This window comes from Limanda limanda, chromosome 18 (genome assembly GCF_963576545.1).
Source record: "Limanda limanda chromosome 18, fLimLim1.1, whole genome shotgun sequence".
Classification (NCBI taxonomy): Eukaryota; Metazoa; Chordata; class Actinopteri; order Pleuronectiformes; family Pleuronectidae; genus Limanda; species Limanda limanda.
In genome coordinates this window covers 4971989-4996573 of record NC_083653.1, presented here as the reverse complement: position 1 = coordinate 4996573, position 24585 = coordinate 4971989, and the positions used below count along the sequence as shown (strand labels likewise).

At 43.3% G+C, this 24585-nt stretch overlaps 1 protein-coding gene across 1 annotated transcript in view; it reads right to left on the bottom strand.

Annotated features, from left to right (window-relative positions):
- Nucleotides 1-509: 509 nt before the first annotated feature.
- LOC133024835 (ryanodine receptor 3-like) overlaps nt 510-24585 on the bottom strand; it is a 93419-nt gene continuing 69343 nt past the window's right edge. Inside the window, exons 64-106 of the mRNA XM_061091999.1 lie at nt 24493-24553; nt 24129-24367; nt 23801-23882; nt 22911-23041; nt 22688-22806; nt 21575-21773; nt 21219-21313; nt 20887-21032; nt 20711-20798; nt 20528-20620; nt 19533-19700; nt 19019-19078; nt 18806-18940; nt 18032-18144; nt 16450-16837; nt 15601-15713; nt 15416-15467; nt 15253-15309; nt 15073-15172; nt 14739-14818; nt 14564-14640; nt 14393-14461; nt 12460-12557; nt 12244-12332; nt 12013-12141; nt 11820-11924; nt 11412-11493; nt 10044-11329; nt 9891-9943; nt 9654-9807; nt 9443-9529; nt 8574-8774; nt 8344-8474; nt 8202-8244; nt 7183-7310; nt 6974-7034; nt 6563-6709; nt 4341-4475; nt 2885-3041; nt 2710-2774; nt 1705-1805; nt 1554-1605; nt 510-605 (exon numbers count right to left, since the gene is read on the bottom strand). Coding sequence (XP_060947982.1) covers nt 510-605; nt 1554-1605; nt 1705-1805; nt 2710-2774; nt 2885-3041; nt 4341-4475; nt 6563-6709; nt 6974-7034; nt 7183-7310; nt 8202-8244; nt 8344-8474; nt 8574-8774; nt 9443-9529; nt 9654-9807; nt 9891-9943; nt 10044-11329; nt 11412-11493; nt 11820-11924; nt 12013-12141; nt 12244-12332; nt 12460-12557; nt 14393-14461; nt 14564-14640; nt 14739-14818; nt 15073-15172; nt 15253-15309; nt 15416-15467; nt 15601-15713; nt 16450-16837; nt 18032-18144; nt 18806-18940; nt 19019-19078; nt 19533-19700; nt 20528-20620; nt 20711-20798; nt 20887-21032; nt 21219-21313; nt 21575-21773; nt 22688-22806; nt 22911-23041; nt 23801-23882; nt 24129-24367; nt 24493-24553 — 6065 coding nt within the window. The remainder of the gene's footprint in view (nt 606-1553; nt 1606-1704; nt 1806-2709; nt 2775-2884; nt 3042-4340; nt 4476-6562; nt 6710-6973; nt 7035-7182; nt 7311-8201; nt 8245-8343; nt 8475-8573; nt 8775-9442; nt 9530-9653; nt 9808-9890; nt 9944-10043; nt 11330-11411; nt 11494-11819; nt 11925-12012; nt 12142-12243; nt 12333-12459; nt 12558-14392; nt 14462-14563; nt 14641-14738; nt 14819-15072; nt 15173-15252; nt 15310-15415; nt 15468-15600; nt 15714-16449; nt 16838-18031; nt 18145-18805; nt 18941-19018; nt 19079-19532; nt 19701-20527; nt 20621-20710; nt 20799-20886; nt 21033-21218; nt 21314-21574; nt 21774-22687; nt 22807-22910; nt 23042-23800; nt 23883-24128; nt 24368-24492; nt 24554-24585) is intronic.

Sequence of the window (24585 nt, the reverse complement as noted above, 5' to 3'; positions counted from 1 at the left end):
ACCAGCTGTGAAAGGCAGATCGCTCGTTTCATCTGGATCAATAGCAGCAGCAGCACACATCCACTCGGGTGGTTCGACAAGTGACACTAACGTCCGGGCGTCGATCTAGAAAATCTGGATATTCAGACATTCAGTCGTCATGCTGTGACCCTCCACTTGTTTCAAACAACACAACAGCTGGTGCCGCAGGTCGTGGGGTTGAACAGGTGAGAAGGCAATGTGAGTCAGAATCAAGAGATGACTTTGCATAAAAGAGGTATCGTGGCAGGTGACAGAAAAAAAGGACTCGGATGCACAAATGTCCACTCGCTCGTTAGAATTCGTACTTATTTTTTTAGGTTTTTAAAGGTTTTAAACTGAACATGATTAATGTGTTTTTCCGACACCGTGGCAGCAGAGAGAGTGTTCAGGTTCTGTCAACAGGGTGAGGTCGATTTCATTGTCTCTTTCAGGTGGAAGGAAAGTAGAGACGGGTGGGGGGGGGGGGTAGGGCGTCGTCGCCCACCTCGCTAACCCAACTGGTCCTCGTATTGTTTACGGAAGCAGTCTCCAGTCGGGAAGAAGTCCCAGCATCTCTCCTGGTACATCTTCCACACATAAGACTCCTGCAGCAGGGAGAGGGCGGAGCTACGTCACATAAACTTACTTTACAGAATAAAACATTGGAGAGACGAAGTTACATTTAACGTAAGTAGATTACATCACATTACATTTCATTTAGCTGACGCTTTTATCCAAAGTGACTTACAATAAGTGCATTCAACCCCGAGGGTACAAACCAAGAACAACAAGAATCAAGAAAGTACAAGTTCTTCAAAAATAAAGCAAAACTACAAAATGCTATAAGTAAGTGCCATTTGAGTGCTACTAAATTGTTAGTTTCAAAAATTGTTAGTGTTTTTTTTAAAATTTTAAAATTTTTTATTCAAGGTATAGTCTGAAGAGGTGTGTTTTTAGTTTGCGGCGGAAGATGTGTAAACTTTCTGATGTCTGGATGTCGATTGGGAGCTCATTCCACCATTTAGGAGCCAGAACAGCAAACAGTCGTGATTTTGAAGATATTTCCTTAATTCCAGTTCTATATATTTGGTTGGATTTAGACACTGGAACTGAGAGGTTGTAGTTAGGATGAAGTGAGCCTGGGATGAGCTGCGGCTTTTGGGTTAAGATAAATATTAAATGATTATGTTTTATAGTTTGAAAAATACTAGAAAGGATTTTTTTTAAATGGTTAACAGACACGATGTTGATCCAAAGGAGTAAAAACCTCTCAAGTAAACTTCCTTTCCTTCTGCGATCGGTGACATAAGAAGAGAAGCTTCACATCAAATAAAAATACAACTTGAATCTCAGGTGCAGGACAATAACAAGTTGATATCCAAAAGAGAGCGTGTAAACCCACGCAGCGCTCCTTCCTCCGGCTGAACTCAACTTATGCAACATATGAAGTGGGTAGAAACGCTGCACAAGTAAACGCTGCCCGAGTCGCTGAGCAGCTTTTTCCTTTCTGATCAAACGAGAGGATTCTAACAGAACGAGATGTGGTCACGTACCTGACCCGTGTGTTCAGTCTCGTCCTTGTTGATCAGGTACATCAGGAAGAACCTGCGGACGTGACCGTGAAGACACAAGTGTGAATCAGTGACAACTTTCCCAGTGAGGGGTTGTGTAGTTGTGTGTGTGTGTGTGTGTTGCTGCACTCACAGGTAGTTGGCCAGGTTGTGCTCTTGTAAGGTGTGAGTCTCGAACCCGTGAGGCGTCCGGTCAAAGTAGTCGTTCCCGATGCCACAGATGAAGCATTTGGTCTGAAAGGAGAAATGGAGGTCAAACAATAATCTGAATACGTCCATCGAGGAGGAGAAATGTTTTCATTGCTGTTGATTTGTTTGTCTAAATGTTAACTAGTGTTAACATCCGCTACGTTCAGGTGACGAACGTGAATGAAAAATCTATCGTTAAATAAAGTTAAATTCCACGAGACGCCACAGGAAGCAAATGTTCTTAAACTGTCAAATCTGTTTTCGTAGCAGAGCTGTGTTCTTCACTAACTAATTTAAATCGAACACAAGTGACTTTCGTGCTAATTTGCATGTTGAGCGTTGAAGTGTTTTAATATCGGGTGTGAGCAGACGAACTTGAAGCTGATGGGATCTCTCAGGACAGACGTTGATACCAGTGTCTGAACTGGACCTCTGTGATAAGGTGGAGGAGCAGTGACCCATAACAATTTGGATCTGGATAAACGAGGAGTTATCTGATCCGTCTCAGACTCATTATTCATTCTGCTGTAGGACGATAAGCTCAAACCTGCAGCCGCAGTCGTAAAGAGCTGTTTTCAGAACAGCAGATGGTAGTACCCCCCCCCCCCCTCCCCCCCACAGAGCCCTGATCTCTACATCACACACTCGGAGACGACTGAGACTAAATCCACAGAAGAACAGTGTGCGACTGTCCCACAGAGAGCTGGCTCCGTCTGAGAGGCGACAAACAAACCTTCTATTCTTTGTTTTTTTTGGCGTGTGTTTACTGCACTTCTAATGAAGATAACTCAAATCAAAAAACTATTCTTTGAATTAGTTAGCCTTAATCGAGAGCCTCAAACATTTACTTATCAGTAACTTATCAGATCGCTTCCTAGACGTTCTAACGGTCGTCTGGTGGTTAAACACACGTCTGTGCATCAGCAGGACTTCAGTGACTCCTTCTCACCTCCATGTCCTCCTTCACCTGCTCCTGCTGATCTCTCAGCTCCCCGAAGGCATCGATGATCAAACCTGAAGGAGGGAGCGACCCGTCATATCAGTGTTTATCTCACAACTGTGATACACAAACCTCACGACCCTGTGCTGCAGCTGGATGAGGTGAAGACGTGAGGGTGTCGTACCTTGAATGATGGCGAGCAGGATGACTATGACGAAGAAGAAGAAGGTGATGTCGAACAGGATGCGGTAGAGCTCGTAGGCGTCTCCGGCCGGGTCCTCCAGCTCGTCTCCGATCCCACCGCCCGCTCGCACCCCCACGTACATGTGGAACAGGTAGCACTGCGGAGACAGACCAGGGAAAGTTACTCTGATTACAGCCACACTACTATTTTGTTTTAAAACTAAAATCCTCTTCTGTCACACGAGTTTTGCAGCTTTCATTTCCTTATTTCAATCAGCAGAAAAGTAGAAAAGTTGGACTTCTGTCGGACAAAATTAAAGTTAACAAGGAAGTTTGTTGACTTCATCAATGCATCTGAAGTCTTATTTTCTGTCCGTCCACACTGCAGCCGCGGAGTTTTCAAACTTCTCTGCAGCAGGTGCTTGAAAGTTCTGGAGTAACGTGGAATCATAGCAACAGTGACTTGTTTCAAAACAAAGACGTAGCCTCACAGCGTCACTTCACAATGTTTTCAAGCTGAAGTGATCAGTGGAAACCAAGGATGGGAAAGATGAAAGTCTACTTCACCGATCATCTGTTAGAAAACGTTGTAAAGTGTAAAAGTCTTTAAAAAGAAAAAACGACTGAAAAGCAACTGAACTTGAATCCGAGAGTTGTTCCTCTACAGTGTGTCTCCTATTCAGAGGCAGTGAATAGATGGAGAACATAACATTGACTGGTTTGACTGCAGCCACGGCCCCATTGTCTCCACTGAAACACGCCGCACTTCACTGACAGAAGAATACAGCGTTCTCTGTTCAGTCGTCTCCTGAAAAGGTCGAACATTCAAAGTGACGCCTCAGGAATCTTTTTCAGCGCCGATCCTGTGTCCTTGCCAACAGCTGCAACCTCCAAAGGTTTTTATATTTCACAGAAAGGAAAGTATTTTCAATTTTCTCCATTTTTTATGTAAATTAATAGTAGGTAAAGTTGATGTTTTTCACCCCTGTTCCCTCTTTGTTTGGTGAACAGCTGTTTGGATTTCCACAAAACTCAGTGGACGGTGGAGACGTGGGCGGAGAAAGAGCTCATTAAATTTTTGGAGCAAATTCAGGAAATTACATATTTAGGGAGCTGGCATCTTTTGAAATGTGGTGAAGCTTGATTGAATTTAAAGCAACTGACGGGCTTTGGTGGAGGAATGTCAGGGTTTTCCATGGGGTCTTAAAACGCCTTAAATATAAGAATCGGAACATCTAAATCTGTTAAAATACGGTTAATTAGGTCTTAATTATGTAAAAATGTATTAAACACTACTTCCTTCAAGCTTTAAAATACGTTTTTTTCCCAAAAGAAATGTTTTGGTGACGTCGTCTTGAATTGAAATCCCTCTAGAAACCCTGGTATGCTCTCTACTTCACCTCCTCTAGTTAATGGAGCATGTTTCACAGACCATCAGATAATAGATGATAGAATACCGTCATCATGTCGTCACACTTCATGTCGGGCTCGTCCTCGTCCTCGCTCTTGTTGTAGAACTTCCTGAAGAAGTTGAAGGCCACCACGGTGTAGAGATAGACGACCACAGCCAGCAGACCCACGGTCAGCATCAGCTGGAAGAGAGAGAGAGAGAGAGAGGATCTAATATCTGACATGGATCACAGGTTTCTCACTGCAGCTTACAAAAAAACACTACACTGGTATGAAACCTAATCTAAATTCACTAGATCCTGGTTTAAATTTGGATCCAGACGAAACTACACACTCGTACAAATCAGTCTCCAGAATGTACCTGATCTGTTTCATCAGGATCCACAAATGATTATTTGTGGAATCAATGAAAATGTTCCTGGATCCATTTCATGGTTTATGGGTTCTTCCCCGACCATCGACACATCCATGTTTCATGGTCATTTGTTTGGTAGTTTTTAGTGAAATCCTGAAAAACTAATAAATACACAAACAGATGAAAACCTGTTTGGCAGAGAAAATAATAAGACTTGAGAATTACTCAGTTCCTCAAGTGATCAAATCAATTAGTGATAAACGCCTGAGGTCACTTTCCTGATCTGATAAATACCAGTTTTGTGATGAACGATGAATGTGAGACAAACAAACTTCATAATTTTTCCCTTCACACCAGTTTCTCCTGCTCATCTCCTCTTTTTAATACCCTCTGAGTTCTTGCTCCCCACCTCCTCCTCCTCTCATACTGGGAAACATGTCATTTGACCTTTTCCTTATTCCCAGTGAGACAGAACCTCTTCCATCGATGTAGTTTCTTTATTTCCTGAACTGGATAAATACGTGTGCGTCTTCGCAGGGAAAGTGTTTCAGGAACATTATCAAGGCTCTTTCAGCTGAACAGAGGATTTCATCAGGCGGCTTTCATTAGTATTCAGTGACTCCGGAGACCTTCAGGAAATCAAATTCACATCAGGGCAGGAAATCTGCGTCGCCCCGGCTCCGCTCGGCAGTTTGTGTCTTTGTTATTGTGAATTTTAAAATATGCAGAGTCTCAGAGAGAATTGTCTGAACCTCTTTTGTCTGAAGAATCTGAAGAGACAAACTCGAATAACTTTCCAAGGACGTCACCTGTTCCAGATGTTTGGATTTCAAACTCTGAATTTAATTAGCACTATTATATAAAAGAGAATTAGAGAAAAACAGAAAGAATGAGGACGCTGTTTTATCTCCTTTGGCTTTTTGAGAATAAAGTTTGAATGTTGAGAATAAAGTCGATAGTGAAATCCAGTCTAAGCAGATGCAGCTTTCAGCACAATGTGTTTGTTTCATCTGCTCAATGTGCTTAAAGATTTGTATTATTACTAAAACTGATTCTGTATAAAATAATTTCACCCCTTCAGGCATTTTGACAAAGATGTTATTTATCATTAAAAGTTCGGTTTTAATCTTGAGATTTGACTTTATTCACTATATGCAAAATAAAAAACCCTATTATTTAGTTTGAACTTATTATGCTTGGGCCTAATACTCCATGTATAAATGTGCATACTATTAAACTACTATTACAATAGTGTTTAATACCATTTATTCTGTTTCAATTAAATAGTTTCTTTTGAGTTGAACCACTCTACAATCAAAGTGACTGGTTAAAACTATTTTTTTTGCTTCTACAATTTCACATCTGCAGCTACAGCCAGAAGCAAACAAACTAGAAGTTTCATTTTAGACACAAAATAAGTTTCTCTCAATAGACTCACTCCAGACTCCACTGGTCGACAAAACACCCTGAAGAATAAAAATGAAAAATCCAGTCTCTGGGATTCTGTTTCATTTGTATTTAAATGTATTTCTCATGACTGATTATTGGATTAGAGTTTATTTTCCAGGCTCCATCCACTTTTCCACAGGATCGTTTCTTGATTTGATTATGCTGGAGTTCAGTATGAGTCACTGAGCAGAAGTGGATGCAGATTATTAATAGAGAAGAAGTGTCTGACTGCGAAATGAGGCCTTAGAATCAGTGTGAGTCAAAAACAACTTCAACACCTTTTTTCTTAACTTGTAAAAGTTCAAATTCTTAGAAATGTTTTGACTCATTTGAAGGATTTCTAATTCTGAGTAGAAGATAAAAAGATGAACTTTTAAGAAACAAGTTTTTCTGCCACACTGCTCGAGGCTGGAGAAGGAGTTTCCTATCTGTCCTGGAGCGCCCCCTGCTGGTGGAGCCACTTGCCTGCTTCCCGTTGTGAGTGACTGAGGACAGGATGGTGCGCAGAGACTTGAAGACCATGGCGATGTCCAGCAGGTGAGCAGCGAAGAAGAAGTTGTTGAAGTGTCCCAGGGTGGACATGGTGGCGTACCAGATGAGATACAGGAACAACTGGAGCAAGAACACAACACAACATGCTCACTGCAGCTTTGTGTGTAATGAAAACTGTGTTTATGACACAAATGGCACAATAACATTTGTAATCTTCATATATTTGATATCTTTATTGTTCATGTTATATCCCTCAACAGTAGCGTCATTACAAAGATCACATTTTATAAGAAATATCTGCTGTAAAGAGGACGGTCAAAAAATAGACATTGGTAAAGTAATAATAAGAACAACAATATTTGTGTATACATTGAATAAACTTACATTGTCAGTCAGAACCACTCCCATCTTCCAGATTTCATACTTGGTGTCGATGGAGCTCAGCCTGTCAAAACAAAAAGTTGTTACAGACGTGCAAACATAAAAGAATATCTCTAATAACTCTAAACCCCGCCCACAAATACCCCATGTGATATATAAACACAACGTGGCCTTTAAGGAGAAACGTGTGAACCGGGGGGGGGGCTTCTCACCAGGAGACCAGGGAGGCTTCTTTCTCCACAGCCTCCACCGTGGGGTCAAAGTCCAGAGCGCTCTTGTCCAGACCCAGAAGCTCGGCGATGCGTTCAGCTCCGTACATGTCGCCGTATTTGTTGATCACCTGACACACACACACACACACACACACAGGGAACAGCAGAGGTCAAACTCATCATCTTTACATCACGTGTTCTCATTCACCGCTTTTTATTCAGCTGCATCTACCTATTGTCGGCTCCAGAAGTGTGAATTTTAAACTCTGTGTTTAATTAAGACTATTATATAAAAGAGAATAAGAGAAAATCCGAAAGAATGAGGACCCCGTTTTATCTCCTTTGGCTTTTTGAGAATAAAGTTTGAATGTTGAGAATAAAGTCGATAATGAAATTCAGTCAGAGGTGTTTCATCTTTCTAAGCAGATGCAGCTTTCAGCACAATGTGTTTCTTTTATCTGCTAAATCTGCTTAAAGATTTGTATTATTACTAAAACGGATTCTGTATGAAATAATTTCACCCCTTCAGGCATTTTGACAAATATGTTATTTATCATTAAAAGTTTGGTTTTAATCTTGAGAGTTCCACTTTATTCACTATATGCAAAATAGAAAACCCTCTTATTTAATTTGAACTTATTATGCTTGGCCCTACTACTCCATGTATAAATGTGCATACTATATTACTACTATTACAATACCGTTTAATACCATTTATTCTGTTACAATTAAATATTTTCTTTTTGAGTTGAACCACTCTAAAATCGAAGTGACTGGTTTAAAAAAGTTTTTTTGCTTCTATAATTTCACATCTGCAGCAACAGCCAGAAGCAAACAAACTAGAAGTTTTCACAATATGCAAAAAAGAAAACCCTCTTTATTTAGTTTGAACTTATTATTCTTGGCCCTAAAACTCCATGTATAAATGTGCATACCATTATACTACTATTACAATAGTGTTTGATGGCGACAGGGTCGATCAGCTGGTTCTACCTCGTCGGCTCCGAGAGAAAACTCACCTTCCGCTTGATGAACTTGTCCCAGTAGTTGCTGGGGAAAGACCTGAGAAGGAAAACAGGATCAGGATCTGGTTCAGATGTGGCAGATGATCACAGTTTTGGCAGTTATAATAGGTTTATATTAAAGCGAGCTTGGTCTCACGGCGTGTTGATGACCAGTCGGTCCCACTGGCCCTTGATGTCGTCGTCCGACGGCTGCTCGGTGATGAAGAGGCCGTCGAACTCCAGCTCCCGGGCGATCTCCTTCTCCCGCTTGAACACCACCAGAGGAACCTGAACGCACAACAGGAAGCGGTTCAATTAAAAAAACAAACAACAACCTTACGAACACAGGCATCATCTGGAAAACTGCCGACTCATGAGTAAACCCGCCTTCAGGTAGTAGTACCCGACCAGGCAGACCAGGGAGATGACCGTGTGGAAGATGGCCAGGAAGCGCAGCGTGGGCAACATGTAGCCGCTCCGCTCCTGCAGCACAAACTCGTCCATGTCGAACAGCGTGTTCTCGTCGTACTCCTCGTCCTCCGCCCACTGGGTGTCGTCGTCGATGTCTTCTTCAGGTTCCGACGTGACCTGAGGAGCAACAAGCAGCAGAGGGTTGCGGTTGTTCGGAACCGGAACGTTGAATTCAAGAAGTTCAGACGGGGATTTTAAGTTTTTTTTTTTGTAATTCCTCTGCCACGACACAGCAATGAACAGAAATATATGTTGATTTTTAAATATATATTCAAATTTGAAGCCAATTTCTTACAGTTGTTTGTTGCCGTTCAGAAGTAAAACAGAACATTTATTGTGAAGAAGGAGAAAGAAGAGAATCGTTGCCTCATGTATTTTATGTGTGTAAGTCTGAAAAGCATTTGGATGATATAAACAACTAATAAAACAATTCTAGAATTTGAAGAAGACTCACAAACCATAATTTGATTGTGATCATTATTAATAATTCCATTTTAATTTGATAAATTTGTCTGATATGATAGAAAATAGTGAAAACTTGAAGTAAATTCCCACAGAACAAGCTGAAGTCTTAAAATATGTTGTTTAATCAACACCCCCAATTGTATAATCATTTTATTATCTTGTACGACAACAAAAAGGATCAAATTCCCGCATTTGAGAAACTAGGGAAAATAATTTTTGGGGTATTTCAGCATAAAAAAACCTAATAAAATGATCAAAGTATTTGTCGATTCCTTTTCTGTTCAGTTGATCCACTTGTTGTTGCAGACGGACGGATTCACCTTGTAGAAGAGCAGAATGAAGTTGATGGAGAAACACACGAACAGAGCCAGGAACCGCAGGTTGTAGAAGTTTCGAGCCAGGAGGTTCTGGAAAGAGATGAAAAGGAACAAACTGATGACGATTATGTTACCGACAAAATCATATTTCAGATTCACAATCAACGGATCAATGTCCAGATGACAACAAATCTAATTGAGCTAAAGGTGTCACCAGCATCTTGGTGAGGTAGACGACCAGGAAGGCGATGATGGTGGACATGAAGGACTGCCCCGCCTCCTTGGGTTCAGTGGATCGGGTCTTTGGCTTCTCCTCCGTCACCGGCTCCTTTGCTTCCTCCTGCTTTGGCTTATCCTCCTTCTCTGTGCTGTATCAGTCATCACAGTTATTTCATGTTACACTTCTTTTTTGCACCGTGTGACGATTATTTGTACCGGCAGTTTTACTCACTCTGCTTTTTCTGGTTGACTCTCGGGGGCGTCGAAGGGGTGGGCGGCGGCTTTCTGCAGAAAGAGCGTTGAGCGTTACAATGAGCTGAGGGACTCGGTGGAAGTGATGGTGAAACATCAGGTATCTACAGTGTGAAAATGACTGACTGCAAACCTTTTTCTGCTCCGTGCTGGATGTTTCTGCTCCGTGCTCGGACACGTCGCCCAGGCCGTGCTCCACGTGTTTCCCTCCCTCTCTTTTAGGATTGGACAGCAGCTCCAGCATCATGTCCACCTCGGCGATGTCTCCTGCCGGCGCCATGGCCGAGTCCGAGCTTCCCGACGACTCCACGGCCTCCACCTTCTCTCCTTCCGCCACATCGCCGTGGATACCGAACTGGGTCGGGTCAGGCATGTTTCCGAGGATGTCCGTCACCTTTATGTTCTTGGCGCCCTCCACCAGGCCCCCGCCGAACATGGAGGACCAGATGAGGTGGAAGAAGCCGAAGACGAGGCTGTAGATTCCTTTGAAGGAGCCGGTGAAGAGCATCCAGAAGAAGGAGAAGAAGCCCGTGATGATCTCCCTGATGCTCAGTTTCTTGACTTTCTTAAGCTGCTTGCGTACGTTTTTAAAAGAAAATATTTGCCGGACGTCCGCCAACTTCTTCTTGACGGAGCCACAGACGGTGCTGAAGGCCGAGGCCGACTCCAAGGCGCCTCCTTCCTCTTCCTCCTGGTCGTCCAGGATGCTGTGCACCTCCTCCTCTTCCTCCTCCTCAGGCTGTTCCAGCACGTCCGGCTCAGAGATCTGCGAGGCCAGCTGCATCTCAAAGATGGTGTCCTCACAGAAGTTCACGAACATCTCCATCTTCTCGCTCTCCGTGCCCTCGTTGACCACGGCGAAGATGAACTCACGCTTGGACTCTTTGACCTGCGGCTTCTCCCACTGCTCGCGGCTCGACTCGCTGATCTCAAAGTAAATCCTCTCGATGCGCTTGGCACTGCCCATGATTTCAATGCGACCCAGGTAAGGTTCAAAGTAGCTGAGCACGCTCTCCGCCAGATCCAGGAAGGTGTTGAGTCGGGAGTCGTGCGGCATGTGCTCCGACAGGTTGGTGAGCAGCACCGCCACGTTGAAGCCGATGTCTTTGGCCGGCTCGTGGAACCGCTCCACAAACTCCTTGTAGTTAAACATGTCGTTCTCATCGGCCTCGGCACACGAGAGCAGGAAGTCGATCTCCGACTGGCTGTACTGTTTCTGGCTCTCCATGGACCTCTGGAAGTCCTTCTTGGAGATGATGCCCTTGCACTCGGGGTCGTACTCCCGGAAGTTGTCCGAGGTCGTCAGATCCTTCAGTTTGAGGAACATGTCGAAGAACTTGAGGATCATCTCCACGTTGCTGGAGGACTCCATCAGAGTGTCCACCATCTGCTTTCCAATCGTCCCATTCACCACGTTACCTGAGGAGGGAACAGGAGTCGTCTCAGAACACAGGAAGCACTCTGCAGCATCACGTCCAGAAAGAAAGGTTCAGGCTCTTACCCTCCAGCAGAGACAGCAGCATGACCACCATGTCCTTCTGTAAATCCATCAGCTCCTTCAGCAGCTCAATCTGACTGGCGTCCTGCAGACAAAAGACATTTACACATTCAGCATTATCAATTACTTTTGTAAATATTGAGTAAATTAACTGGTTTCATTAAAATACTTCAATGCTAAAATCTGCACAGAGTTTAAGTACACGTTTTCTTTTTCTTCAAATGTATCTCATAAATGTTTTATTAGGAGCATTACATTTGATTATGGGACAATGACCTTTACTAAGTGCAGTGAAAAACTAACTTTTTAACTACCTCAATGCATATTACTGTAATTTCTGTACTATAGAGCCACAGTGGGTCACTTATACAATGAGTATTTGTCACAAGAAAACTGTTTTTTTCAGTGTACCTGTGATAGCTTCATCTGCATGTTGGCAAACACATGCAAGAAGCCGACGACTGCATCCCACAGTCTGCTGTGAGCCAGACTCTGCTGGTTCCCAATACATGGGCCCTGAGAGACGAGGAGAGAGAGAGAGAGGTGATCTATGATAATTCAGTCTTTATTCTTTAGATTCCACTTTATCGTCTGAGCTTCTTACCTGAATATACTCAGTCAGTGAGTTGAATATCTGCTTGGCTACAGAGAGAGCTTTGGAGAAGTTGAATTTTCCAGTCTCATCAATGACGTCTTTGCCGGAGTAGTACCAGTAGAAGTCACTGATAGATTCCTATAGAGGGGGAGGGCATTGGAAACAGTGGTAAAGGAACACCGAGTAACACAATGTGTGATGTGATGACAACGACGATATCACAAAGTGTGTTTTATTCACCTGCAGACGAAGCAGATAGTCCACAGTGCTGATAATGATGTTGACTGTGGTTGTGTTTCCAGTCTGGGTTCTCAGGAAGTTCTGGAAATCTGACAGAGAGCAACATTTTTGTAATCCTCGATCTTAACACTTCTTTCTCATCCTTTCTCATTCTCTCATGATCGGCTGTTCGGTTCTTTCATACAGAATAAGACAAACTGATAAATTCAACCTCACCTCCATTGTGCCCCTCACAGAGAAGTTGCAAAAACCGGAACAGATCTTTAGTAAACTCGTCGTTCTGAAGTACCTTGGAGCCTTGAGAGAAAAGACACCTTGGTGAAAACAGCTGAACCAATGCACAAGGCTTATTTCAGTCTGTGTTTCCTCTAAATGAGGAGATGTGCTTATGTTTGAATCTCCCCTTCAAAAGCAATTAACATGAGGCAAGCAGGTTTCATGTTCAGAACATGACGGAGATCCAGGGCCTTTAGATTCAAAACACTGAATCCAAAGTGCGTCTCGTAAAACAAATGCTCTCAACAATAGACAGCGAAACTCTAGGACATTTCCATAAGCTGGAGGCGGCCTGATAACTTTCACATGCAGGCCGCACATTAGGCCTGTTGAGAAAAATAAAAAGCAGCGGACAAACATTTTTACAGATTCTCGCTGATGATCCACTCTGCAGATTAATGCAAAGAAACGTGTCTGAGAGCAGATAATAAAAACATGTGAAAGTTTGGACGTATGTATGGAAACCAGCTTTTTGAAATAGGCCCCAAGTCCAAAGCAAGACAAAGCTTTGCTTCAGTCAAACCCTCGGGCGCTGAGCACTGAGCCTCAGGGAGACAGAACCCAGCATCAGTATTAGGATTTGCGTTAGTAATTGTTAACATGAAGGGAAATGGGAACAAATATCACACAAAGGAACAGGCGGTGGATATTCTCATGAGCCTTCTTCTGCCGAGCATGCACACATCTGTCCCTACACACATCTGGGAGGGAGGAGGCGGGAGGGGGGGGACCAAATAAAGCAGGGAGTATGGACCACAGATATGGAGGAGACATTCAAGGGGAAAGCAGAGCCATATCAGCATGATCTACATTTTCTATTTACCGTGGTCTGCCATCGATGGGAGTTTTTAAAAATGACGGGAAGGAGACAAACAATACACGAAGACATAAGTAAAAAGAGAGGACATTGAGTTACAATACAAAGAGATATGATTATACATTTATGTTGAGTACGAGGTGAAGAACAAAGTCATGCAGTTAAAAAAACTGTTCTAGACAAGGGGGGTGGACGGGGGGGGGGGGGATCATAGGCCTCGGTCGTGTCTCTGCTGCATCTAACGAGATGAGCATCGAATAAGAAATTCAGTCATGGTTGAAAAACTTCAGGAACAGAGACACGAGTAGTAACAGTGATTTGTTATAGACAGAACCCGGGTGGGGGTGGGGAGAGAGGATGATGAGGAGACGGGACATAGTTTGAGATGAAGAGCGTCGGGTGGATGTTTGGTGCGGAGGGAAGAAGCTCTGGTGTTAATGCTGGACCATGTCTGCGTGTTCTGGATCTATATCCTCGGAATATAAGCTGGACAATAACGTGTTTTAGAGTAAATTAGGCTTTTTCTCATAGATTGTAAATAAAGAAGAACGACACGTCAGCTCCAATCTTCCGTCATATTTTGGATTCATTTTCATACAGTTGATTGTGTCGTCCATCTTTATCCGAAGTCTATGGGGTTTGCGCCTGCTTCTTGACTAAAGACGACAATATTAAAGACACCACAGTGACGACTCCAGTGACTTCCCGGCCGAGGCGCAGGCGGCAAACTGCTCTCAATGATCAAAATTCACATCGATAGCAATGCAATTTTGATTATTCCCACTACTGAGGCCAAACACTCCTACTTATTGGGAATATAGCGTTTAATAGGTGCTTTGAAAGGAGAATGAGGTTATTAAGTTGTCATGGTTCAGCATTAGTTGAGAGAAGAAAAAAAGGGAGAACATTTTGGTGTTTTTTGGGATCCAGAGTAAAAAATCTGGCGTTGAAACAGGAATCTAATGAACATCAAGACGGTGAAAGTGGGTCTTGAAGTCTAAAAGGAGAAAAGAGGTAGAATACCGAGCTGCCGATGATTCTCTTCACTTACTTGACCCTTCGTCTGTCACCATGCCGAGACCTTCCGCTTTGTTCTGCCTCTCAAATGCATTCAAGTCCAGGACACTAGAAAACACAGAAACGAGTGAAGAGTCAAATAAAAGCACTTGACGTCTGCACAGAATTCATGTTTTGGTTTTCTGCACAGAAACAGTTTGATCCCAGTACCTGCAAGACTGCATCAGTCCTGAGAGGCTCTTGAAAAACCCTGCATCTCTCTTTTCTTTCAGGTAATCAAGCATTTTCTGCAATAAAAGCAGAACATTATCTTGTTGTCATTATAAAAGAAGGAATAAGACGGATAAATAGATGAATATTGAATTGTTCAGCCGTATTTTCTGACCTGTTGAACGTGCACGTTGCCTCCATTTAGAATGGAGATCCCTAGTTTGAGGGTGCACGTCACCATGGGGCCCAAACGACCTGGTGGCAAGAGAAGAAGAACTTTCAGACAAATTTATGAATGTAATTGAGGCTACAAAGAATAAAGAAAAGGGAGAAAAGCAGAAGGTTTGACTGAAACTGAAGATTCAATCCTGGCTTCTGCAAAAAGAATGGAATCTGGATGTTATGGGTTAAATTATTATCAAACGATCAATCCCTTTAAACTGCCCTGACCATCTTGATAAGGAAGATAGTAGATGCAAGTGTAAATCGGCTGTGTATGTAATGATGACCTTTGCTGGCGCTGATCATCTGCAGCACCATCTCCGCCGCCCCACGGGCGTGCAGCCTCGCCTGCTGATACAGGATCTTCTGCTTTTCCATCTCTTTTTCCTGAAATCCACAACACAGAGAGTTAGAATAAGAGACATTATAACCAGTGTGATTAAATCGCTGTGAATGAACGTGAGTACCTCAAACGTTTTTTCTTTCCCTTCTTCTTCTTCTTCCTCTTCATCCTCTGCACAGCTCTGAGAACAAAAGTCAACGTTCAAAGCTCGAGTTTCGTTTTATTTCACCAAAAGTAGAGTTTTACCAGAATTATGTATCGATGAACAGAGTTTGAAAGTTCACTACCTTTGCCATCATGTCTGCGTAAGCAATATATAAAGGATCTTGTTCCAAGGAACTGGAAAAAAAAGTAAGTTCATGTCATTCTGCATTACTGTGTGTGTATCGTTGTGTTTCATCTTATTCTACAACAGAAGCATGAAGAATTTGAAATGCTCAGTAGCTGTAGCTCGATGATTTATCTCCCTCACCTCCTCTCTGTCAGGGCGTTGTGGCTGAAGTGGAGGATGAGCTGATGAAGAGGGTCGGGCTGGACCTCAGCCACCTCCTCTTCCTCCTCCTCCACAATCTTCATGGGGGTTTTCTGCAGAGGTCAGTAAACAGTTAGCTCCGCCCAAGTCTCATCCGACAACCCCAGCACAGCTTCTACTCTTCAAATCTTTTCTTTATCTTTCGTAAACTCACAGATAATTTGTCAAAAAACACTGAAATGAGTCATTAACAACCAGCTGGTGGCGCATGCAGATGAATGTCTGTCTTCTCCTGGTGATCCGGGGCAAAGACAGGACCAGGAAGTAAAGAGTGGGTGATGAGCAACAGTGGAACCAGGTCTCTAGTTCATGCATGTTAGCAAACAGATGCAAGCAGAAAGCCATTGGGTGACATGACTTTGAACGTGAAGAATGAACCTGACAGTAAAGGAGTCGGACATTGAGGAACCAACACAGCAACACAAACCTGCAAGAGTCCAAACTAAGAAACTGACAATTAACTTTATTCTTCTCTCCTGACAACAACAGTTTATCTAATGATTTAGCTGTTATATATATATATATATATCGAAAAGCCGTCTTTAACTCTGGTGTGATGGCACAGCTTCGGTGTCTAGATGAATTTTTCTGCACGTCTGACACAAAGATCTAAAATGAAATGTGGTCTTCACATGACTACGCGAGCATGCCACTGAGGTCACAGCCACAAAACGCACCGTAACGCCACCTTCACACTACAGACTTACAGAGTGAAAAGACAACTGGATCCAGATCGGAACAGCCAACAGCTAGTGACAGTCTGCTACTGTAGAGAGAGGCCCTCCTTACCGCTGCTGTCAGGAAGGCAAGGCCTGCTTTTCTAGAGCTGTGAGCGCCGGCGCTGGGCCTGTGTCTCTTGAGTTGGTCATGCAGCCTCTGACCCCTGACGGATCTCTGTTTGAAGGGTTTGGCACGCCTCGAGCGGGGGCCCCTGGGCGCTTTGGGCGAGCTCCCCCCCCGGGCGTGCTCCCAAGGCTCGACAGGCGCTGAGCTAAAGAAGCATTCGGCAGACAGGACTGGCAGAGGGGGGGTGCCAACGCAGGGCACGCAGGGCGAGGGCAAGGCGAGCCCAGTACTTACTGCCAGATCCTGCACTAGCTTCTCCTCAAAGGAGTACTCCTCTGCCTCTATCCAAAGTCTCTGATAGGCCGGGATGAAGAAGTTGATAGAGCGATGCCTGGGGAAGGGGGAGGTGAGGGGAGGTGGGGAGTAATGGAGGGGAGTGGGGAGGGAGGGACAGAGGCGTTAGGGTGGGTTCTGGTGAGTTTTTGGAGGAAACAGGAAGGAGAGATGTAGGGAGGAGGAAGGGGTTACAGGAAGTGCATTTCAGGCAGGGTGGTGATTGGTCAATGTGGGACCCACTGGCTCTTCTGACTGGTCACATTTGGGAACTGCAGTTACTTCCATCTGGTTTGTGAAATTCATTAGAGAGCATGCACACTTTGGAGAGGGGGGGGGGGGAATGCAGTTTTCAAACACATCAGTGGATTTGTGAAACAACGTGAATTTCTTTCTGGTAATTTTCAAGACTTCAAAATACTTTCCTTGAAAAAAGTTGTGTTTGAAAAAAACTGCATAACCTTCGGCAAAATGTCAGATAAAAAAACAGATCTTTAAAAAAGTTCAATAATAGGAGGAAGCAAAATGACAAAAACAACTTTGTATGTGTTACTGAAACAAACCAACTGGCCAACTCGTCAAAGTCGTACAGTGTTTAATAGATTTCTTTCTTCTTCTTCTCTTTCTTCATTCCTTCCTTAAGGGTTCACCTGAAATGAAACGTTTTCCACTTTCCAAATCACTTTGTTTCCGTCAATTCTGGGGCTCACACTAGCTGACCAATCAGAATCAACAGTGCAGAAACAACTGGTTGCTAGGCAGCGGTCGGTCCACAGCCTGGTGGATGGAAAGGAAGGGATGAGGAGGGGGGGGCGGTGTGGGGGGGGGGGGGGGGACAGATGAAGCATTCGCCCCGTAGTTTCACTTTACCGTCAGCAAGGAGAACAGGCGGTCAAAGCTGGAGGCTTTGAATGCCCTTTCCAGCCAAACCTCCCGATATCCATTCAGGAAGTAATTATTATTTTTGTATCTGAGGGAGGATGAGGTTGTGTTATGCCAAAAAAAAAAACAAAAAAAAAAAAACAACAACACAGAGAAGAGAATGTGGTTAGGGAGGTGATGAGGGGTTTTACATGGGCACACAATTAAGAAAGAAATGCCCCATCCCCCCCCCCTGTGATTACTTGGTGGTTGTTATGTACGGTTAGATCGAGACTCAGCGACGTCTTAACAGGGTCGATTAAATAGATAACGTCAATATTTTAATATTGACATTGCATATATCAGATCTGTGAGTGTGAGGAGAACTCACCGGGGCAGATTGTAGAGCGGAGCCATCCGGAAACAAGCCACCACGGCTCGCTTCCGCTGCTTGGACAGAAGCTTGTGATACACTAACTTCTTATTCCTCAGAGGCTGCTCCACCTGGGAGATGAGGAAATCAAAAGTTTGGAACAGAACAATAGTTACAATGAAAAGCATCAGACGGGTGATGCATGTGTTGGAAAGAGGCTACTACATACGCTACAGTTTCATAATGACAACAGGGTTTTTACACAACGTGAAAGACCTCTAACTTTGTGTTTTGCTCTGTTGCTGCATTGTTAAAGCTGAGTTCAGCTCCCTCTGTCCCACTGTCTCTCCCTCACATCAACACATTGATCATCTGTCTCACTGACCATCTGCAGCACCAGGAGCTACCTGTGACATTAAAACGTCCATAAAGTTTTTACTGTCCTCAGCGGGCAGGATTTAGCAGACAGATTGATTCCTCATAGACTTTGATAATGTGGTTTTATCTTGGTTTTATATACAAGGCTGCAAATGACACCAATTGTTATTATGCATTTATCTGTTGGTCTCGTTTTCATGCGATCGTTTAGTTTATGTCACATTTGCAAAGACGGTTTTGACCACAAGGCCCAAACCTTTTTCACCTACGATAGACCCATCATCCATATATAGAGAGAGGGCTGTTTTCAGTTCTCTGGTAGGCTAATAAGATTTCACCTCTTTATTCATTGAGGATCACATTATTGTTTCATGAATTCTTAACCTTACAGATTTGAGATATTCGTGTGTTCACCTGCTCCAGATGGAAAACTGCAGCGGAGATGCTCTGGACTCGGTCCACCGCGTGTTCCGGGTCGGCGGGTCCCTCGCCCTTCACCACCACATCCTTGTACAGGTCCAGCTGCCACTGCACCGCTGGGTCATCAGACTATAACACAGCAGCGATCAAATCCATAAATAGACCACAGGGAGTTATACTCGTGCTAATACATCTATCATAACTTACCTTGTCCTGGAGATGGAGATTCTGACGCAGGTGCTCCTTCACCTCGTCATCCGTGTCTCTCTATGAAGGGGGGGGGGGGGGGGAATTCATCAGAACAGAAAAACGATGAAGCAGTATGGATATTTCATTATTGTGCATACAAACGAGTTATTCTTTAAATACTGTCTGCTCCACCAGAAATAGAATGACATTTGGTAACAGTGTTAATTACTTCACTGTATCAGGACAGTTTTCTGTGATTAATCCACAGACTGAAGCTTTCAATAAGTCATAAGTGTTTCTGATAGAAGATAATAACTTTGCAGTCCAGGAACTTTTAATGATGAACTTAGTTAGAGCTTCGACTTCATTAAAATGATCAATGAATCAAATTATGAGACCAAGGATAACTTGAGAAAAGACTCGATATGAGGAATAAGAGAAAGATTATATGTTCTCCTGCATAGAAAAAGCTATTCTACAAAAAAACTATTCTAAAAATGAAGATTACGTAATGCTCAATTCGTCAGCTTACCAGACTGTAGCGTATCTTGGCCAATGAGATGAGCTCCTGGTCCCCTGGGGTGCACATGTTGAGGCCGATGGGCAGCATCTTCTTCAAGGCAGCGACGATCAGAGACGTCTGGATGGAATAATATTCACCACGACGCCGCTTGTGTTTCCTCTCCTGGTCCCCACCTGACTACAAGAAGAGACACAGTTTACTAAAGAAGTTCCTCTGTGATGGTTTTTTCTCTGCAGCATTTCGACAATTCTACTCTTTCTTTACTCTGTTTTAAACAGGCACCATTGTCTATAATAAGAGCTTCAGGGCTCAGGAAAGTGTGTTCGACCTTAAAAACCCTGAGTCAGATAAACCACAAACTCAAGACCTCAACTGCCTCAACATTCAGTAAATCTGTGACCGATCACGTCAAAACACACGAAAAGTGCAAATAAATAAACGATCCGACTCTGCCAACGCAAATAAACAACAACTTCTCCCGGTGGCAGGCTGTTGAGAAGCTGCCGGACCAAACACTGTCAACTTCCAGATAAATGGCCGAAGACAAGCATCCACGTAAAACCTCCTACGTTGTAAATCCACCAAGCAGAGGGAAATTTAAGATGTGAGAACTCTTCTGGTCGATCTCAAATCCAAACGCTCGACTTGTTCAGCAGCAAACGACAGGGAAATGATTAAAAACACAGGAAAAGTGCTTATGTGGACTTGTGTCTCTGAAGCCAAGGACAGCATGGTCGGGGATGCCAGCAGGAATAATTGAGGTGGTGTTTTTCCAAAGTGCTGACAGAGTGAAGGGGAGGGAGAAGTGGGATGAATCCAAATGAAACCAAGAGAGGACTGAGATGTACTTTGCTCGATCTCCTGTGTTCATGACATCAGGAGAGATTTCATCCAAAAGGAAGAGATCCGTCTCTCCATAGGGAACACGATGTGAGAATATAGAAAATATCATATTCCCCTGATCCCTGTGTATGTGTAAGTGTTATCCTACATACAGTATTTACCTTGGACAAATTGGTCTTGCCTTCTTCAGTCAGGAAGCCCAGATTGTTGATCTCATTCTGAACCACATAGTTTTGCTCCTCACGCTTAAAGTTCTGTATTCAGAGGACAAAGACAATAGGTTAAATAGGATCTAAATACTTAGAGACCATTTATATTGTTTTATATAAACTGTGAAAACTCACAGGTGACTTGCACCAGAGGATGAAGATCTCAGCCACCATCCTGAAGAGCTCAGTGGAGTAGGCGTCCGGCTCCTTCAACCACCGAGATCTGGAGCGCAGGAAAGACAGAAACATAAGACAGTGAGCAAGACACGCACATTTCACTGTTGTTATACATCATCATATGTTAGTAGTACCTGTTGATGTCCACGTAGCGGATGAGCATGGGGTAGAAGGCGTACAGGTCCCTGCAGAGCACAGCGAACTCATCCAGGAGGATCAACTCAGCCTCCTGAGTGTCACCTTTACTGTCGGCCTTCAGCAGCTCCTCCTCAGACACCACCTGCAGCACAGCCACAGTTTATCATCTGGAATCAACTCAGTGGATTAAACGTCCTCAACAAAATGTCCTAAGATTAGCTCCTGATAGCTTCTTAAATACAAGACAAGTTGAACCACAGGTTTCCACGAAGCAGCCGAGACAAAGTCGAATTGTAAAAAACATGTTCAGTGTATTTAAAGCTCTCACCTTCACTGTCTTCTTCTTCAATTTGTCCAGCGTGGGCAGGAAGTGGGTTCTCAGCAGATCTGCTCCAGCCTTGCAGATGATTGGCTGAGAGTAGACTGGAGACAGAGACAATAATATATGTGTTTATTCTCAACAGGGGGACGGATGCTTTCAATTATAAATCAAGTGTCTGGAAGGACAGATGCCAACGCTTCCCCTGAGTTTGTGTGGATATAAATATAAAACTACATTCATAACTTTTAGAGTTTTCAGTAACTTTTCTAAAATCAGTTAATTAAATATAGGACATATATCCTTGATTTTAAAGGTGTCAGATGTACAATATTAAAATTTAGTTTTTGACTTGAGTCCCCCACCTGCGATCCTCTTCATCCAGGGAGCGTCCTCGATGCCCAGGTTGTTGTTGAGGATCTTCAGGATGTTTCCCAGGATGATGCTGAGGTGTTGAGAGGTCACCATGGTGCAGCAGTGGGCACCAGGAGGGGAGTTCTCCGGGCCTTTCTCCCACCAGTAGGACAGGTAGTTACACAGCATGGGCAGGATCACCTCAATGACCTGCAGGACACACAGGCTTAGGGTTAAAGGTCAGGATCACAGAAGGGAAGAAGAGGCCAGAAATGATCATCGGCTTATAATTAGCACCGAAACTCCTATTTGATATTATAAATCCAAGACTATTTGCCATAACTTCCACAATAATAAAATACAATATTTGTTATTACATTTCAAAATAATTCTTGTACGTATAGTAAGTATTTATGTCTTGAAAAGTTAATGGAAGTCTCAACATGAGATGCTATTCAGGTTTGAATTTATTTAGCACTTACATTTTTTGTATTCCTAAACATGATATAATTCAACTTTATGTGCACTTATATAGTGTTTAAGTGTCTTTAAATCTTTTTAGCTGTTCATTTTCAATTGAGAATCAATAATAAAACCATCCTGCACTCACTGGAATAAAATAAATTATTTCCCAATCAATTACTTGGCATTTTAATATGATAAAACCACTAATAGAAAGTAAAATATTTTAACTAGAATTATGCCTCAGCCTACAACTCAAGTTGTAAGACATATGGTCGCAATCTCCCTTCTGAGTTGTCGTGTGGACTCACGGCCAGAAAAGGTTTTTTGCAGAGTATGATAGTCTCACCTTGAAGTTGACCTTTGATGTTTTGGATATAAACTGTAATCATTTTATCCAGATACAACACTAATGGGAACTAATGTAATGAAACTCCCTCGAGGTGTTTCTAATATACTGTTTCACGTCTAAATGAAACGTCCACAGCTGTCGTTGGCACAGAGACGTACAGAGTTAGGTCAAAATTCATGTAAATCCCTGCATCCTCCATTTTGCATCAATGCAAATCAATAGCAGATCAGGTAGTGGATGTTTTTGTGGCTCCAGTTCACCTCAGATAAGTTTGCATGCATTCAAATCCCCCCCCATCGCCCCTTCAGACCTCTGGCATGTCACTGTAACGAGCTCCAGCGTCCGACACGTCGTTCACATCCTTCAGGAGCCGGTCGAGACGAGGCATCTCCGGACACATCTCCAGCACCGTGTCCGGCATGCTGAGAACTGGAGGAGACAAACGGTTACTGGGAAATATGAGAAATAAAAACTAAACATGCATATTCACAGCGTTAGGAGGATGTAAATTTAAAAGGAGAGTGGGGACTCACTGGCTCTCTCTCGGGGGGTCTTGGTGTTGAAGACAGAAATTGGGTTGTGGGCGTTGAGGTGGGGCTCCAGGAAGGCTACAGGCATGGCCCCCACCAAGGTGGCCAGACTCTCACCCAGGACAGGAAGATGCCTGAACATATAATAATATACATACTGTATACATGTATACGCTGTTTATGTAAAATGAAGAAAATAAACACACCAACAGGAAATTGGTGCATCGTATAAGCAAAGGTAAAGTCTTCAAACTTTGTTTCTGTTTAAAAAAGCTCTGTGCTCCTTGGTAGCAGATGTTGTCAGGACAACCTTCAACATCCACATTTATCGAGGTCCACACGGCATCAGGATTAATTTAGAGCAGACAGCCGAGCTCAGGTTCGGGGTCAAACCTGTTCACTGCTTGTTTTATAGCTCGACTCAGCTCAAGGTGAAGACGCTTCCCTTCCACAGCACATTCTGGGAGTTTTTTTTAAATCGGTGCTAAAAAGCAAGTCGGGGAATAATAATAACAAAATTGTGTGTTTTAATGAAAGACGTTTCACGGGACTCTTGTGTTTCTCTTCCGTCTGCTGCATTCGGTAATAAAACCCTTTTTCTTTTAATAGTTTTTCATGAAAAATATTCATTTGTAGTGTTGTTATCATATCGGGCCGCAGTCTCAACCCTTAACCAGAGTACATGAGCAACTTTGAAATAGCATTTGTCAAACACGAGCTAATGAAAAGCTCAGCACGAATATTCGTCATTTCACACTTCCTTGATTCCAATGCTCATAGGGAATGGAAGTGGCAGCTTCTATTCATCTTCACCAGGGACTCAAACACACAAAGTTGCTCATGTGTAGAATTAAAATCTTGTTGCTGAGTTTAACGGATGTTTGTGCTCGTACCGTTCCACAAAGGGGTTCTTTCCTGTTCCCAGGGAGTAGAAACACGTCAGGATTCGATAGCAGGAAAGCTGAACATCATCCACTGGAAGAAAAAAACATTAAATATTCATTTATTTCTCCAAAATCGTGAGATTACAATCCAAAATATATCTATATTTTCAGAATACATGTTTGTACAAGGACACAGAGGTCTTATTTGTTTTTCGATGGTTTGAATATATAACCCTTCATAAATATTCATGAACTTTTCTGTTTCTCTCTTTTATGTATTTATTATATTTTATTTTAGCAATGCTAAACATGTCCGCCTATGAACACACAGACTCACACAGCAGGTCCACTCCGAACTCGTGTGTCTTGATGTGTTCGAACAGAGCGGTGAGGATGGGCAGCAGCGCCACCGTCACGTAGTTGATGCTCTGGCTCACGCTCTTCAACTGGGCCCGCGACTGCATGAACTTCCCCAGCTTCAACATCTCATACAGCTTCTCCAGGTCCTCGGCCGCGTTCTCGAAGAAACTCTTGAACCCTGCTTTGACCAGCTCCGAGCCGGACTTCATCACTGTCCTGAGAGGAAAGTGTCGGGCACAACGGACTCGTTTCCAACGCAACAAACAATCCTTTCAATTCGTAAAGTGATGCTCAGGACAGAAATGGTCGGCGTCATGAAGAAGGGCCGACACCTTACTTACCTGGTGTCGAGTGAGTGCGTGATGATGTGCAGACAGCTCACCATCATTGCCGAGTCACTCCCTGTAAGAGAGAAGCTCACTGTAGACATGAAG